The 18760-nt window shown below is 43.8% G+C and overlaps 1 protein-coding gene across 1 annotated transcript in view; it reads right to left on the reverse strand.

Annotated features, from left to right (window-relative positions):
• The window catches only part of EML5 (EMAP like 5), a 1994219-nt gene that overhangs the window by 859043 nt on the left and 1116416 nt on the right, over positions 1-18760 (reverse strand). Inside the window, exons 18-19 of the mRNA XM_069208148.1 lie at positions 11222-11424; positions 8300-8411 (exon numbers count right to left, since the gene is read on the reverse strand). Coding sequence (XP_069064249.1) covers positions 8300-8411; positions 11222-11424 — 315 coding nt within the window. The remainder of the gene's footprint in view (positions 1-8299; positions 8412-11221; positions 11425-18760) is intronic.

Raw genomic sequence — 18760 nt, forward strand, 5'->3', positions numbered from 1 at the left:
TCAAAAGGAGCACACATAAGGTAGGTGAGAACCAAATTAAGGTCCCACTGAGGGATGATAAAGGGCAAAGGGGGAAACATATGCACAAACCCTAAGAGAAACCTATTTACAATGGGTGACTTAAAGAGGGTTGGTCAGGCAGCCTCAGGAAGACGGAAAGAGCAGACATATAGCCCTTAAGAGTAATCAGAGCGGGGCCTGCTGCGCAAGGGTAAGAATGAAGATAAGAATATCAGAGAGAGAGGCTAAAAGAGGGTCTATAAACATTTCTATATAAGACAAACTTTCACCATCAGCAATCGTACACTGTCTTGGTAAAGGGACTCCTGGCTGCCAGAATAATATTACAGACTTCGGGAGGAAGGTGGAAGGCTGATCGTGGGGTCGATACTCATTCTCAGAAGCTCAGGATATCAGACTCTTTGTGCCCAGTATACGGCAACAAGGATTACTTGGGCTTGGTTGTTCTTGATCGTCCTGAGAACACTGGGCAGAGTATGGATGGAAAGGTGTACAGGAGGCCTGAGCTCCACTCGAGATGAAGTGTCTCCGGATAACAGTCACCTTGGAAACTCCAACGCACAAAACTGCTGAATTTAACATTCTCTTCGGAGGTGAACAGAACTAAGCAAGGCTCTCCCCACTGCTGAAAGAGACCTCGCGCCACCTCCGGGAGGAGATGGCCACTTATGATCTGCTAGGCATCAAAGGCTGAGTTTGTCCGCCTTGGCATTCTGAGAACCTGCCATGTGTTGAACCAATAGGGCTATGCCCTGCTGTTCCAGCCACATCCAGAGGTGCAGGGCCTCTTGACAAAGGGTCCACGACCCCACCCCACCCTGCTTTTTGCAGTACCATATAGTGCTGTTGTGTCCGTGAACACCTACACCATCCTTCTCTTTAAGGAGGATTGAAAGGCATTCAGTGTCAGTCAGATTGCCAGGAGTTGCAGCAAGTTGATGTGGAGACCAGATTCCACTGGAGATCAGAGTCCTCTGATCCCCACCTTGTCCAGATGGTCATCCCATCCCAGAAGTGACAAATCTGTCACTACTGTCAATCTGGCTGGGTAAGGTAAAGGGGTCTGTCCCCGACCCACTCGCGGTTCGTTACCCACCACTGCAGATCTTTTGCAATTCTCTCCGAGATCTGGACCATGTTGGAGAGACTCCCCTGATGCTGCACTCACTGGAACTTCAGGTCCCACTGCAGAGCCCGCCTATGCCATCTGGCATGTGTCACTAGCAGGATGCAGGAGGCCAAGAGGCCCAGCAGCCTCATAGTCATTCTCACTGAAATCCGGGATAGAGGCTGAAACACTGGTATCACAGTTGTGATATCCTGGACCCGCTGCTCGGAGGATAATCCCGAACTGCACTGTGTCCAAAACAGCTTCAATGAAAGGGAGCGCCTGAGAAGAAGTGAGGTGTGATTTTGACACGTTTATAGTGAATCCCAGTAAATGCAGGAGGTCTGCCATAGTCTGGAGATGGGAGAGGACATCCTGGGGTGAGTCCACCTTCAACAACCAGTCGTCGTGACAGAGGAAACAGAATTGCCTAATCTCCACAGATGAGCTGCGACCACCGCCATCACATTGGTGAACACCTGAGGGGCACTGGTAAGGCCAAAGAGAAGCACAGTGAACTGAAAGTGCCTGTGGCCTACCTTGAACCTGTGGGAAGCAAAACGGTAATATGGAAATACGCATCCTGCAAATCTAACATTACCATCCAGTCTTTTTGGTCAAGAGCAGACAAGACCTGAGCTAAAGTGAGGATCTAGAACTTCTCCTTTTTGAGGAAGAGATTGAGGGTTCGGATGTCTAGGATAGCCTGAAGACCCTTATTCTTTTTGGGTAACAGAAAGTATCAGAAATAGCAAACACGACCTACTTCTGAAAAGGAACCCTCTCTATGGCTCCCATGGCCAAGACAGCTGTAACTTCCTTGTGGTGGAAGGATAGTTGATCCTCCATCAGCTGATCTTGTGTTGGAGGTATAGGGGAAGGGGAGGGTCTGAAGGGGAGGGAGCAGCCCCTTCGAATGATCTGTAAGACCCACTTGTCCGCTGTTATGGACTGCCAGTGGTGGGGATGATGGTGGATTCTCCCACAAGTGGACACCCACGGTCTTGTAGAACAAGATCAGGAGGTCTTGGAAGTTGCAACTGTTGGTGGGTTGTGGCAGACCTCTGGCTACCTGAGCCACGTGGCCAGTATGCACCACATCCTCATCCACACATAGCTTGGAGAGCTTGTGTTGGACATTGGCTGGGATAGGGCTGGTGCAGTGGTGTACCTCTTCCATAGCCACGAAAGGGGCAAAAGGCAGACTGGGGACATGGGGAAAGCGAGAGGCCCAAGGACTTGCTCCTAACCTGCAAGTTCTTAAGGCGCTCCAGTGCAGCGTCTGCCATCTCTACAGAGAGACGGGTCTCATCAAAGGGCATGTCCATGAGGTTGGCCCGGATATCCCCTGAAAGGTCAGATGCTCTCAGCCAGGCTTGGCGTCGAAGCATCACCGCTGAGGAAACCGCTCTGCCCGGCGAGTTGGTTGTGTACAAACCTAATGGTGAACTTGGCTGCATGTTTCCTTTCCTAGACTGCTAGGAGAGAATGGCCTGGGCCTGCACTTGTGCAACCATGTCCCACAACATGTTGGAGTAGTGGCCCAAAAGGCATGCAGTGCTAACCGACAATGCCAGGCTGGCAGAAGAAAACACTTTCTTGCCTAATCTATCCAGCCTCTTAGATTCCCTGTCCAGGGGTGCAGCAGGGAACGTGCCATGGGAGGTACTGGCTTGGACCACCAAGCTCTCAGGGGTGGGGTACTGGATGAGGAAACTTGGGTCCCCAGTTGTGGGGAGATGGCGGTAGGAGATTGCCCTGTTGACAGGAGCCCGTGTGCTGGGCTTGGACCAGGTTCCTAGCAGAACATCAGTAAGTGCTTCGTTAAAGGGGAGCAGGAGTTTGGATGAGGAAGCTTTGGGCTGAACACTTCTGTCAAGATGTTCATCTTGACTGCCACCAAGGGTAGTTTTAGGTTGAGGACCTCCGATGCCCTCTTCACCACCATAGCGTAACTTGCTCTCTCCTCTGTAGCCACGGTAGGGGGTGAAAGCAAACCGGTGTCTGGAGAGGCATCCAGTTCACTGGCACCTCCTAGATCCTCACACCAGTCCACTGAATTCTCTCACTGGTATTCTAAAGGGTCCAGTAACCCCTCCCATTTTAACCCCATGTCTAGCCCTTCAGAATAGGGCTCTGGCAATAACCTAGGAACAATGGGTCCTGGTGGTGCTGGAATCTGTGTCGAATGACATCGTTCCAACTCCAAGTCGTCGGGTATCAGAATGGGACTGGCACTGCCGGCGGGCGGCGGAAGCATCGGCGTTAGGGAAGGTCGAGTTAGTACAACCAGTGCTAGTCCAGATTCCTGATCGGACCCACGAGGGCCCATTAGAGCTGAGGCCAAAGCCGTTGGCATGGATCCTGATGGGGCTTCTTTTAACCACGAGGGTCCGAAGGTGCTCTGTAGGGGTCGGCCCATTCATATGTTCAGCACATGGCTCCGTACAAGTCTGACTTGAGCAGGGGTTGCTCCGACACCTGGAAAAGCGGGGAGGTCCAAAGTCCACCCAGGCAACAGCTCCGTAGAACCGTTCCTTGCTCGTTGCGTCAGCCAACTGTTGATGAGAAGTCGAAGCATGCTTCAGCTTCTTATGTTTCTTGTGCCTCTTCCCAGAGTGTCCCGAGGACTTGGAATGGGATGAAAAGGACTTGGGGCTTCTGGAGCCGTCCTGTGACCTTCCTCTCGATAGGGGCCGAGACCTCTGAGGGGTCATGCAACGCAGTGTCGCCTGTCGGGTCGCTAGCAGCTTTAGTGACCGCTCCCTCAAAGCCTTCGGTGCCATGGCCTGGCAGTCCGAGCATGGAGTCAGGTTGCACTTGCTACACCACAAACAGATCAGATATGGGGACTGTGTCTGATATGGTGCAGTGAGAGATGCCACATGGCTCAAATCCTGTCTTTCTCAAAGGCATCCTGGACACACCGTCAAACACATTTGTCAAAAAGAATCTTTTGAAAACGGAAAAAGGGATAGCTCGTCTCTGGACCAGCGCTAACTGGAGCAGAAAGAAAAGAACTGATGTCCGCATGCGAGGTGGTGCCTAAATAGGTGACTGCGATGCCACTTCTGGTGCACATGACGATGACACGCGGAACCGAGCAAAACCACCTAATGGTACGCAAGGGTACTGCTTATGAAAAATTGTCTGGATCCAGTCTGACGCCTGGGAAATTCTAAGGTAAGGAATCTGCGTCTAGATGTCTCTAACAGATACATGTGTTCTTTTGATTGCTTTATTCAAAATATTCATGCAGTCACATATGAAATCAACACCAATTAACAACATGCAGTAATAATAGGCAATGGCTAAGTGATCAAAAGAAGTGTCATCTGCAGTAATGTCCAAAAACATAAAGGTACAGATAGACATGGTAATAGTCCACGTCACAGTACATTACATATCCTAACACTGTACACACATTGAAGCCAGTAAGATGTAATGAAAAGTCTCCAGGGGAAGGATGGTGTGTGTAGTGGACCTATCACTAGGTCCGGAGTTCACCAGATTCAAACAAGTAAATAGGGGGAGTGGGGCTGTAACGGGGTGATATACAGAGGAAGGGCACCTACACGCAACGTGTGTCCCCTTGCGTAGAAGTGTCCAGTCATTAGGGCCGTGCCCTGACTCATGCCCTGCAAGATGTGGATCGCCCTAGGTGCCATTATGGCTCAAGCATGGTGCATTAAATAGTCCGGTTTAGGGTTGTTATTCGTGAAGGGTGCCCATAAGTGAAGGAAGATACCTGCCTTGTCCTGCAGTTACAGATGTGTCTCATAAGCAGCAGTTGTGTACATTTCAAGAAGCCATTCATCATCTGTGGGTGTGTGTGGGGAGTACCAATGACTCAAGATGTAAAATTTGTCTGTAGTTAACATAGTATGGATTAATCGCTTCATGGTTGGACAACGCAGGGACATCAATAGTGTTGTGGAGCAGTATCAAATATCGTGGCATGGTTGTAGGGATGACCACCAACCTGCTTATTGTAACTCCCACTCCACTCCACAGATTATGTACCCAGGGCAGTTGTGCAGCACATGCACGTCACAGTGAGGATGCACACAGCACGTGTTCAACACACGCATGTAGCTTCTTATTTATGCTGCTTTCACTCTATCTGCCATCTCTATTGATGCTTTAGTTTCTTACACTCAACAACTGTACTACTCTATGCTATGTGACTCTATGCTATTCCATTCTACTCCACTCCACTGTACACCACTCTAGTCTACTGCACTCCACTCTATGCAACTCTACTGTGCGTCACTACACTCTACTTTACACCACTCAATGCCACTCTACAGCACTGTACAACATTTTGCTCCATGCCACTCTACTCTATGCCATTCCACTCTATGCCACGCCACTCTATGCCATTCTAAGCCACTCCACTCTACAACATGCCACTCTATGCAACTCTACTGTACTTCACTCTATGTAACTCTATGCCACTTCACTCTTTTCCACTCTACTTTATCACACTCCACTCAATACCACTCCATGCCATTCCACTCCAGGCCACTGGCTCTACTCCACTCAAAGCTACTCCATGCTAAACCACGTCACTCCACTCTACACCGCTCCACTCCATTCCATTCCACTCCATGCCACTCTACTCTGTACGACTCCACACAATGCCACTCTACGCCACTCCATTCTATTAATCTCTACTCTATGCCACTCTACTCTGTGCCACTCCACTTCAAGCCACTATACTCTATGCCACTCCACACCACTCAACTCTACTCCACACCACTCTACCCCATGCCACTTTATGCCACTCCACTGTACACCACTCCAGTTCACGCCACTACTCTAAGCCACTGCATGATATGCCACTGTACTCTATGCCACTCCACACCATGCCACTCTATGGCACTCTACACCACTCCACTCTACTCTACACCATTCCATTCCCCTCTATGGTACTCCACTCCAAGGCACTCCACAGAACTCTACTCCACAGCACTCCACTGCCCTTTGACCCTCTCACTCTATGCTACTCTAAGCCATCCCACTCCAGGCTATGGCCCCCTACACAACTCTACACCACTCCACTCTATGCCACTCTATCCTACTCCACTCTACTGTATGTCACTCCATTCCAGGCCACTCCACTAAGCCCTAAGCCACTTGACTCTATACCACTCTACTCCACTCCATTTTATACCACGCTACACCACTCCACTCTAAGCCACTTTCCTCTGTGCCACTAACTTTTAGCCATGCTGCTTTACAACATGGTTAAAAACATTGGCAAAGTCAATAACTCTCACACAGTTGAGACCTATTGGCTTTGCCAGTGCTTGTTAGCAGTGTGACTGTGTTCATTCAGGAATAGGTGCTGTGCTTGACAGTGATGCATCAGCAGCTGATAACTGAATCTCAGCATGCAGAGGCACTGCATTTTTATTTGTTGACAGGAATAGCCACCAGAGAGCAAACATGCATTAAGCAGATGCCACACATATAGCTCAGAACCAGGAACACTTTTCTTAATGATAGTGAAAGTAATATCTCAATTGCTGAGGAAGAAAACATCGTTCATTTCAATAAAACACTGCTGGATGCCAAGGGTATGTCTTCCAGATGCTCTAGATCTTTTTCAAGATTTTTCAGTCACTTTTCCTTTGTTTTCACTTCACTTTCAGAATCCAGATGAGGACTGTGCAGAATATTCTTGTGCTGTTAGAATGGAGAGTTTCAGAAAAGATGGACTGTACTAGGACTGTTGGAAAAGGCTCATCTTGCAAATAGCGTGCACTCCAGGGAAAAGGAAGCATTACGGATTGGCTTGGTCTGGCTAGGTAGCGGGTTTATGACATTGAGTCCAGATTCCAGGGGAACAGATGTAACCCATATCCATAATATTCGGAGTCAGATGAGGAAAGTAAAGCACGCATCACTATTAAAATCTACAGGTCCACTATCTCAGAAAAGAATCACCCAGTCAATATATTTCTGATGCTAAATCATCCTTTTTTTGTAGATTTCTTAGAGAGATTAAACAGATGATTCATCCATGAATGAAGTAGTAAAGCTTTATCAGATGTCCCTGTTAATTAAGACCTCATCCTGGAAACATCATAAGTGAGGCTGATTATGCTGCTACGTGTAATGTCATGTAAGAGGAGCTCAGACGTCAGCAACCTAGACTAGTCATTTCCTTCAGGAGGTGTGACGTTTAACATATTTAGGATGATAAAAATTGATATCCATATTCTCCAAAACACCCCCTTTGGGTCGAGGGTTGTCTCAAAACAATAATCTGTCACTTTGGGTATGCGAAAGAACCCCAAGAGGAAGGGTTTCATTTTTTTAGGGAGACCTTTTGCTACGATCTCCTGAGGCACCTTAGCTAGATCAGTTACACAACAGGCTATCATAGATAATGTTTTCTTCTGGTGCTCTCATGGTTAGAAGAGTGATGGCATCCAAAGTTATTTTGTGAAAAGCCATTTTAGATGTTTTTGTTTGTGCATTGGATTGGTCAGTTAATTCAATATTTAAGATGTTCTAGTTAAAATATTTTGATTTTGTGGAGGCACTAGTGGTTAGCAAGCTTTTAAAAAGTATGCAGCTTTGCCTCTTGTCTTAACACAGAGTACATATGTTCCTAGTGTTATGAAGGAAAGTCGAGGATGCAGAGGCGAGCATTACGACGTGACCTGGTGTTTAATAATTATTAGAAGATCTGAAATGATGGCTAAAGAAAGTCCTTTTTGTATATTGTTTATTTACGGTCATGTAGTATATTTCCTTTCAATTTCAAGGTTGAATTGAGGCAAATATGAGCAATAGGTCTGAATGGGGATAGGCAATATTCCAGATTTGGAAGTTAAAAATGTCATCAGTGTTGTTCTTGGTGTTGCTAAAACGAACTGCACCATTAGCAGCTAGACAACAGGAAGAAGAGGCTATTTATCCAGAGGTTCTGTAACTATTAGTGAATATAGCTGTAATTGGCCTTTTCACCAGGCCCCATGGGAAATGATGTTTTTTTAGATTTGTTTTGAAAAGGCAGCTGTCAATAGTAAAACAAAGTCAAAGCAATATTGTTTCCCTGAGTCCGTAATCGAATGGAAAATGCCCTTCAATAAACTACTGAAATATGCCTTCTGGACTACACTTTACCACATAATAATCACAAAAAGAACCAATCACCTTTAGAGCCAGGGGCCAAGGCAGCTCTCTTGATGGCATACGTTTTGAGGCATCTTTCAAAAGAATCATCCCACAAGGCGACAACGCCATCCTTCCCTCCGGTCACAAACCCCTGCAAGAAACGAAAACACTGGATATTAGACAGACTAAATATGGTACTATGAGCAATGGGTATTTGTTCTCCGTAATCTCTTAAAATAAAGTTAAGGACTGGCAATTTCAAGAAGAAAAATATATGTTCCAATTTTGCTTTAAACTCAGTATGTTCTAAAAGCACAGAACTAATTATTGAATAATGTTTAATTGTTTTTTCTTCATTTTGTTAACGCCCTGAAAAATCCATACAGGGATTTGTCCTGCACTGACCTTAACCAGCTCAGAACAAAAGCTGCAGAGCCAGCTGTAATTGCACGAACGGATAAGCTTTTTCCTCTCCATTTCAGACTTGATGTCTAATTGATAACTTGTAATTAGGACTGGGTTATTTCCTTATAATTAATAATGTGGACAGAATTAACTTGTTAGGTGTATGAAAAAAAGCAAATGAGACCATTTGTGCACAGTCCACTGCGAAGGCAGTTTCTTCCTAATTTTTTAAAAACTATTTGGGGCCATAAAGACTTGTGTTTCTTTATGCCGTGACATGGAATCTACCATTATCAATAGGAGATGAACTACTACGTCAGAAACCAGGCCTGTGCATTCCCTATGATCCCAATCAATCTCTATGTGACATTCGACAATACTGCTCAATCTCTGTACGACATTTAACACTTGAACTCACAACATCTTCTTTCAGTGCCAAAACACGCCATCAGAAGACCGCAGAGCATGCAGTCATAATTTAAATCTTTTTAGACCGAGTCCTTGTGCATAATGCACATAGCCTCTTACTGCTCTTTATCCAATGACTATACCTATCACCACTGAAAAATATACTCATTAGTTACCAACTCAGCCGTCACACATCCATGTATTGTAAACAGACACTCTTTAAGGTCAAGGGAATTCCAGTGAACACCAGTTAGTTTCTGGCACCCTAAGCCACATGCAGTACTGGATCCATGCCCACTGATGTTCCTTTAGGTTAAAATATGGGTGGGGTCCATCAAACTATCAGGGTATAGACTGGTGGACCCCACCTCATTTCATCTTAAAAGACCTCCATGTATTAGGTCCCCCTGACACCCGGAGCAAAGATCTGCAATAGCGGAATCATGTTTCACATGGATCTGTCTTCCATTCATCAATTCAACACTGTCATTAAGATTATATTCTACCAACCGCACCCTACTCCGTTCTCAGAGGGGTCTATTAATTTAGGGTGCGGAAAATCCTCTTAACTACTTTAACACCAAGCCCATGGGGATCACACAGAAAGACATCTGCAACGGGTGCAGATCTTTGAACCTTCCCACATCGAAGGCTCTGACCTCATCGTTGTCATTGTTCCAAGTGGCAGACAAAGCAAAATGCTGAAAAACCAAATGTCCCCCCTCCCAAAAAAAGTCTTCCATGTTCAAAAGCGACAATATTCTACGGTCGACCTCCTTGAAGTTGTCTCTTGACAACATGGGAATCATGCCTTGTGGAGGTGGAATCATGAGCCCACTAGGCCAAATACTGAAGAATGTTTGTGCCTCTGCATTACCTCACACAAGTGACTGCTTGTTACTTATCTTTTTCACTCTCACACCCCAGCCTTTAAGGACATGTGGAATCCACCTTTGGCGGCAATTAGTGGTGCATAAAAAATGGAAAATCGCAAAATTAACAAAATAGTTTTGGAGGGCTTATCAGGCAACTATAGGGGCCAGGGATGGTGGTGGATGATGATTGTTGTTGTACTAAAAGGATATGGCATATGATGTACTTTTAGCGAACACTCCATTTGTACCCAAATCTGTTCTACCAACTGAACGTTTCAAAAGAGATTTTTAATGTTTTATTTCATTTTTTGTTTTTAAAAGGTGGGGTGAGGGGGCGGTAGGGGGAAATAACAGTATCTCCTCCCACCCTTCCCTCGTCTTGCATCCCCCTGGCCTGGAACAATGATTCCCATGCTCTAATTTAGTGTTGATCATCGTGTGGCACTCCAGCGTGGACTGTTTTCCTTGTGGTGCCAGACAGTCTTAAGCCCTATTTCTATTTCCTTTCCCTGAAACTAAAAGAGGACTTGCATTACACTGCAAGGACCACCATTCTTTTTCTTCATATTTAGTGTTGATCCGAACATAGAAGCACTTTATTGTTAATGCTGACAACTTTTTTTGATTATTAAACTTTTCACATTGTACATATTTTCATCACTAGTATTTCATCATAACGATTTTCTTCAAATACTCTTTATTACACTAACATAATTTGCAGGGGAAAGTTGTCCCAAGACTGAAAACACCCTAGGAAAAAAAGGTTCTGGGAGTAAATAAAAGTGATCCACCCTAGTGGAAATTAAAGTTAACCAGATCTAAACATATTCCACTTTATCGTCTTGTGGTCTACAGTTTTGTGGATAACAGAGATATTTGGGTTTTTGGGCACAAACCTATGAATAACCGGAGAAAATGCATATCAACTGAAATTAATTGGCACATTTAGATGGCAATAACCAGATCGAAGCTGCTAATGAGATTTTTTTCCAAGGCAGGTTATATTATCTCCTCCCTTTCTTTCCAGGGAAAAAGCACATTTAGCGGTGCCATGCAACTTTCATAATTGCGGAGCCCTTCCCTATGCTAAGCAAACTAAAGGAATACATTGCTTTAGAGAATTGTTCTTGGAGCAGTAATAGGATACTGAAAGCCCTACAGGAAAAATAACACACAAAAACATAGTGAAGCTGATCATTCACTCACCCAGCATAGTGCCATGGTACCTGGCGTCTACAACTTTCAGCTTGAAGACCATTTGACGGATACTTACCTTCTCTAAGGCATGCATGCTGAAAACGGGTCCATCATGGGCTTTAACAGTTTTAATGAGAAACAAATCCCTCCAGATGCAAATGTCTCCTGTTGCTGTACCAGAAAAGGACATCTCCTCGGTCCAGCCATACACGGCACACATCATAGTATCACATCTTCCCCCAGAACCGATGCATCCTTTCCGTCCAACCAGTCCCCCTCCTGAATGCAAAAAAAGGAGGCAAAAGTGCATCACAAAATGTAATGTGGAGCTTTATACACTGCCACTTAATCCTCATCACTCCTGCCATCTAAAAACAATACCTACTCTCAACTAGTTCTTATATGGAAGATCTGAGCTTAAAAGAGCCCTATGGTTCTGATACCCTAAGCTTTTGTATGTAGAATAATGGCATTTAGGAGACCCATTCAATTCCAGAAACATCTCCTTTTTCACTTATCATAGGTCTCTTTCTTTTCTATATAGGAGAGATGTAAAGTTTGTTTAGAGCATGAGTCCTTTCTCTAGATTGGCCTTTAGTGTTTTGTCTGCTCTTTGATATGTTTCCACCACTTTTCTTTTCATACACGGTCCAGCTATTTACCTGATGCCTTACTCTTCATATCTTTAACTGTCACTAACAAATACCTCTAGATGTAAGTGAAGCTCCCCCTCAAACCTAGCCAAGACTTATTAATACAACACTATACATTCTAACTCAAAGTTCTATCCTACTCAATGAATATCCCTGGAAAAGCAGCACCCTTCCACCGCTGATATCACCATGTTTGCTGCTTTAGGTCTCCCAGGACTTACAGCTCAAGACACTAGCCAATAAAGGCAAGTTCTAGGAGAAAGTTCGGGAACCAGTTGATTGTGCAAAAGGAAGTGAATTTGAGGGTGTAGCAGCACAGGGGGATGACAGAATATGTAGATGATTGTAGGTCACCCCCACTTAACTCTCCTTTCTCCATCTCTATCTACTGGTCGGAGACCTATGCCAGTACACCCACAATGCAAAATTGCTCTATGCGTTGAGATACCAGCTTTATTGGAAAGACTGTACTGCTCATAAAGCTTTTTCCAGATTGCATCTATCTTGAATGTTCCTCTTCTGGTTTCATTTTATTCAACTCTCCTTCCCTCCACCAGAGACAGTAGGGCCGTAATTAACAGAACAGAGAGCATAACATATGATGTGTGTTTGTTATGCCATTAATTGTGTTTGACCAATGACTTTGTGTTTCACCACTGCGCATATTAGTTATTCAATGTTCACCAGTAGCACATTGCATTTGGTATTTAGTTTAGCTGCCTGTTGGCTTTAACGTGGCATTAGACATTACATTCTGCATTTAGGTTAGCTGCCTATTGGCTTTAACGTGGCATTAGACATTACATTCTGTATTCAGTTTAGCTGCCTATTGGCTTTAACGTGGCATTAGACATTACATTTGGCATTTAGGTTAGCTGCCTATTGGCTTTAACATGGCATTAGACATTACATTCTGTGTTCAGTTTAGCTGCCTATTGGCTTTAACGTGGCATTAGACATTACATTTGGTATTTAGGTAGCTGTCTATTGGCTTTAACGTGGAGTTAGACATTACATTCTGTGTTCAGTTTAGCTGCCTATTGGCTTTAACGTGGCATTAGACATTACATTTGGTATTTAGGTAGCTGTCTATTGGCTTTAACGTGGAGTTAGACATTGCAGTTGAGACATTGCAGATGAGCTGTGTTTTTCCACGTGGTAAACCAAGCTGTGTGTTTCAAATTGAATTCACACGAACCCTAACGTGATAAGAGAGCGTATATTTGGTGTTTTCCTTTCTGCTCAGCCTTGGGAAGAGGAGAGGCTTAGGAGATCTGACCAATCTCCAATGGCTTGTTTTATTTCCCAGGTCTGAGAGGAAGGGGCAGGCTTTTTACAGTGGCCCTGGGCAGCAGCGAGGGGAGATTCTCCAGGAATTCAGTCAGGAGTGGACATCAGCTACCTGGCCTCCCGTTTGGGTGGAAAATCTCCTTCTCGCAGTTGAACAGGAGTCATCAACTTTCAGGCATGAGAAGGATGACGAGCAGTGATAGGCCCTACGGTGATGACATTTTGACTTTTATTCTTTGCTTTGAAATTATGCTATCATATAATCACATGTATTTGCTGTGTACATTGCAATTGAGAAGTACTTTGATATATTTTGCTTTCATTGCTGCGACTACTTTAAAACGTGTGCTTCCAACCTACTAATCTCGTCTCTCAGGAACCTCGTGGTGAAGTAATAATAATAATTAATGTCTTCTTTAAACTAGACGTGCATTCCAGAGAAGGTTTGTAAGCTTGGTCATAAGATAAGGAAAGCAAAACATTTTGGCGTTAGTCGACAGTCTGGGAGTCAAATTGGGACTTGCAAGTGCACTATTTAAAAGTGTAATTGTTTTTGTTGTTTAGAGAATTAAAGAAGCACAGCAGACCATGTTTGAAAATGCATGTGAAGTTAAACTGCCTTATGGTGCTGTGAGAAACATGTTTTCTTGTTTATCAGGACTTTGTGAGTCTTGGGATGAGTGCTTGGATAAAGCAAAAGTGTTTTCATATTTAGAAAATATGCTTTTTGAAAGAAATGATGTCCCTTTTGTTCTTGATAGAAGGGTTTGGATACTTTCGTCTGCTTATAGAAAAATGCATGAGAGATGTAAGCAGTTAGAACATGAAAATAAGAATTTACGTGAGCAAATTAGCCAGAATAAATTATTGCAAGATAATGAAGCTGTTTTAGGAGAATCTGACTTTTCCCATTCCAGTAATGAGGAGGTTAAAAAAGGTGGGGGCCAGTGTGAGCCTCTTGAGAAGAGCATAGATCACCGTGTGCAGAGCAGCCCACGGTTGTTGGCAGTTGAAGTGCATTCCTTAAAAGATTACACTGAGCAAGAAGTTGAGAATGTTATTTTCAGACCGCTTTTGCAAAGTACGATGTGTCAAATTAATTCAGATAAGGCAGCAGTACTGTTGCAAAATGTGCAGTTTCTGGGAATTCAGTGGAATACAGAAAATAGACAAATGTTGTCACAGGTAAAACAAAAGATTTTAGAGTTTCTTACTTTTTGCACTAAGCAAGAGACACCAAGTTTCACAAGCTTGTTTGATTTTTGGAAACAGTATAGCCCTCATCTGAGTAAAATCTTAACACCTTGGTACAAAGTAACTAGGAAAAAACATGTGTTTAAATGGAGTGAGGAGCAGCTGCGCTCTTTTGATTTGGCAAATGAAATAATTCAACAGACTTTAGATTTGTGTGCAGTGCAAGAGGGAAACACTGATTTACATGTAAATCAGGAACAGGGGATGACAAGAGTGCCCCTGGAACTTTGGATTAGAAAACTATCTGACTTTGTGGAGCACTGTACTCCTTTTGAAAAACAGTTTTTTGACTTGTTATTGGGCTCTAGTGAATACTGAGCAAATGACATTAAATTGTAATGTAATTCTGAAACCTGAACTATTAATCATGCAGTGGGTGATGAGTTCACCTAAATCTCACAGTATAGGACAGGCACAAGAGGCTAGTATCATACACTGGATCTGGTACTTACAAAACAGTGCTAGAGTCACTGCAGCCCTACATGAACAGATGTCACAAGCCCCTGTACAGGATGAGGAGAGGGTGCAGGGGGTGCCACAGGTAAAAGAGTCACCAGTGAAATTGAGTGCACCATTTGAATTTGTGTCCCCTGAGGATAAAAAGCGTGTTTGTTTGACTAATGATTCATTGAAATGCATGAGTACTAAAAGACAGTGGAAAGCAGTGTCATACAATTCAGTTACTGAAAAGTTGTTGTCTACCACAGGAGAAGGACAAAATAACCAATATATAGAATTGTACAATGTGTGTCAGACTTTAAAGCAAGAGCTGCTTGAGATGTGTCATTCTTACACTGATTTTTGGTTCACTGCCAATGGTTTAGCCGTTTAGTTTTCCAAATGGCTTGTACATAACTGGTTCAATTCCCTTGCAGATGTTAAAGAGAAAAATTCAGAGACAGAAGTGTCCACCCAGAATTCTGACTTAGTGGGGATGGCTTAGTGGGTGCACCAGAAATGTGGACATCTGGGAGAAAAAGCCACTTACAGGTGGGCAGAGATTAGAGGGATGCACATTCCCGTAGATTTGATAAAAACTGTGATTTTGCAATATCCTATTTGTCAGCAGGCACAACAGAGATCTGTCCCACAAACAGTCAAAGATCAGTTGGGGAGAGGAAAGTTACCAGGACAGATATGGCAAATTGATCAGGTTTTAGGGGGAGTGATTGCTGCAGATTACTAAGTCAAAATCAAAGTTATTCTGATAACTAGAAGAGAATCTGATTCATTCATACAGATTGGAGACAGAATTGCCAAACTTGTCACAAGTGCAGTGAATGGAGGTTTGGTAAAGAAGGAGTCTGCCCCAGCCCTTCTGACAGTGCAAGGAAAGGGAAGCTGTGGTGCAGCAGATAAAAACCTCAGTGCTAAGGTGTGGGTTGAATCCCCAAATGACCCTCCAGAACCTGCAGAAATCATAACAAAGGGCCCCAAAAACGTCCTGCTGATTATAAAACAAGGAAAGGAAGAAGAAGGGCACATTTCAGATGACAAATGTTATTTGCAAAAAAAGTCATACTTTTTTCTTTTGCAGATCCTGCCACGACTCACCACTGACCATGCGTGTGCTGTGTGGTCTCTCTTCGGGTGTTTGCTTGTAGGGTCGGGGGAGGGACGAACCCCCAACCTGAACCTGACTGATTAAAGTACAAACCCCATGGATCCATTTTGCGCAACTGGCGCCTTCAGTTCAAGTTCTACATGGGATCAATATAAAGTTTGTCAACTTGTTTGATTACATTCTTCCACTAGAACTAAGCCAGTTAACTGTCTGTGTTTTTTGTGTGGAATCCTGACTTTCATTTACATTCCAGCAAAACTTTCAGGTGGACCGTGTGCACCTTTACATGAGTAGTACTCATGTTACATCTACTTGCTATTTTAGAGACACTATTATCCCAATCAGAGTATATAAGCTTCAGACTTTTCATTGTAGATGTATCTGATTTGAAAGGTTATGAGATTAATATGTTAATCCACTTCCATTGCTTTACAGTGATTGATTTTATCATTCAAATCTGATTTGCTTATAATGTTTTTGTTGTTTTTTGTTGTTGTTGTTTTTGTTTGAAACAAGAGTTATGTAAACAAATGTCTTTGGTCATAGGGTGGAGATGTTATGCCATTAATTGTGTTTGACCAATGACTTTGTGTTTCACCACTGCGCATATTAGTTGCTCAATGTTCACCAGTAGCACATTATTACATTTGGTATTTAGTTTAGCTGCCTATTGGCTTTAACGTGGCATTAGACATTACATTCTGTATTTAGGTTAGCTGCCTATTGGCTTTAACGTGGCATTAGTCATTACATTCTGTGTTCAGTTTAGCTGCCTATTGGCTTTAACGTGGCATTAGACATTACATTTGGTATTTAAGTTAGCTGCCTATTGGCTTTAACATGGCTTTAGACATTACATTCTGTATTCAGTTTAGCTGCCTATTGGCTTCAACATGGCATTAGACATTACATTTGGTATTTAGGTTAGCTGCCTATTGGCTTTAACGTGGAGTTAGACATTGCAGTTGAGACATTGCAGATGAGCTGTGTTTTTCCACATGGTAGACCAAGCTGTGTTTTTCAAATTGAATTCACACGAACCCTAGCGTGATAAGAGAGCGTATATTTGGTGTTTTCCTTTCTGCTCAGCCTTGGGAAGTGGAGAGGCTTAGGAGATCTGGCCAATCTCCAATGGCTTGTTTTATTTCTCAGGTCTGAGAGGAAGGGGCAGGATTTTTACAGTGGCCCTGGGCAGCAGCGAGGGGAGATTCTCCAGGACTTAAGTCAGGAGCGGACGTTAGCTGCCTGGCCTCCCATTTGGGTGGAAAATCTCCTTCTCGCAGTTGAACAGGAGTCATCAACTTGCAGGCATGAGAAGGATGATGAGCAGTGATAGGCCCTACGGTGATGAAATCTTGACTTTTATTCTTTGCTTTGAAGTTATGCTATAATATAATCACATGTGTTTGCTGTGTACATTGCAATTGAGAAGTACTTTGATATATTTTGCTTTCATCGCTGCGACTACTTTTAAACGTGTGCTTCCAACCTACTAATCTCGTCTCTCAGGAACCTCGTGGTGAAGTAATAATAATAATAAATGTCTTCTTTAAACAAAGAAGTGCATTTCAGAGAAGTTTTGTCAGCTCGGTCATAAGATAAGAGAAGGAAAGCAAAACAGTGTTAGACCTGGCAGCTTTTTGGCGCGTCTCCCCTGTCTTTTTGCCTTCTGACCTCCTTTTTTATGATTTACTGAACTCTGTTTATGCTGGTTTATCATCTCTGCACACGCTACCACTGCTTGTCAGTGCTAAAGTGCAAGTGCTCCCTAGGTAAATTGTACAGTTGATTGGTTTATCCATGATTGGCAAATCTGATTTACTGGTAGGTCCCTAGTAAAGTGCATCAGAGGTGCCCAGGGTCTGTAAATCAAACGCTACTAGTGGACCTGCAGCACCGATTGTGCCACCCACATAAGTAGTCCTGTAAACATGGCTCAGACCTGCCACTGCAGGGTATGTGTGTGCAGTTTTAAACTGCCAATTCGACCTGGCAAGTGTACCCACTTGCCAGGCCCAAACCTTTTCTTTTTGTACATGTAAGGCACCCCCAAGGTAGGCCCAAGGTAGTCCCATTAGTAGGGTGCAGTGTATTTAAAAGGTAGGACATGTACTGGTGTGTTGTACATGCCCTAACAGTGAAATACTGCCAAACTCGGGTTTCACTGTTGCAGGGCCTATCTCTCTCATAGGTTAACACGGGGCTGCCTTTAAATCACTTTAAAGTGCAGATTCCCTTTAACAGCAGATAGAAATATGGAGTTTATGGTCTCTGAACTCACAATTTAAAAATATATATTTTAGTGAAGTTGGTTTTTGGATTGTGAGTTTGAAAATGACACTTTTGGAAAGTAGGCATTTTCTTGCTTAAACCATTATGAGACTCTGCCTGTTTGTGGATTCTCCATCTGGGTCAGTTTGACAGTTGGGCTGTTTACTCCTCGAGACAGTGACACAATGGGAGCTGCGGTGTAGCCTGCATATCCTGATGAGCCATCTGAGCTAGAGTGGAGAGAGGAGTGGTCACTTGCACCTGAATGGACTGTGCCTGCCCTCACACAATGCAATCTCCAACCCCCTGGTGTCTGTCTGGGGCATGGGCTGGACAAGGAAGGATCTTGCAAGCACTTGATACTTTGCAAACTTCTAAAGGCAGAAAGGGGTATAAGTAATAGTCCTAAAACCCAAGACTATTAGAATCTTTCTGGAATTAAGAGGAACATCTGCCCAGGAGAAGAACTGAAGGAGCAGTACTGTCCCTTTGCTGTGTTGCTTTCCTGGACTGGCCTGCAGTTGATGTTTCTGCCTGAAAAGAGTGTGAAGGGTGAACTTTGCTCTATGTCCTGCTTGAGAAC

Source organism: Pleurodeles waltl, chromosome 9 (assembly GCF_031143425.1).
Source record: "Pleurodeles waltl isolate 20211129_DDA chromosome 9, aPleWal1.hap1.20221129, whole genome shotgun sequence".
Classification (NCBI taxonomy): Eukaryota; Metazoa; Chordata; class Amphibia; order Caudata; family Salamandridae; genus Pleurodeles; species Pleurodeles waltl.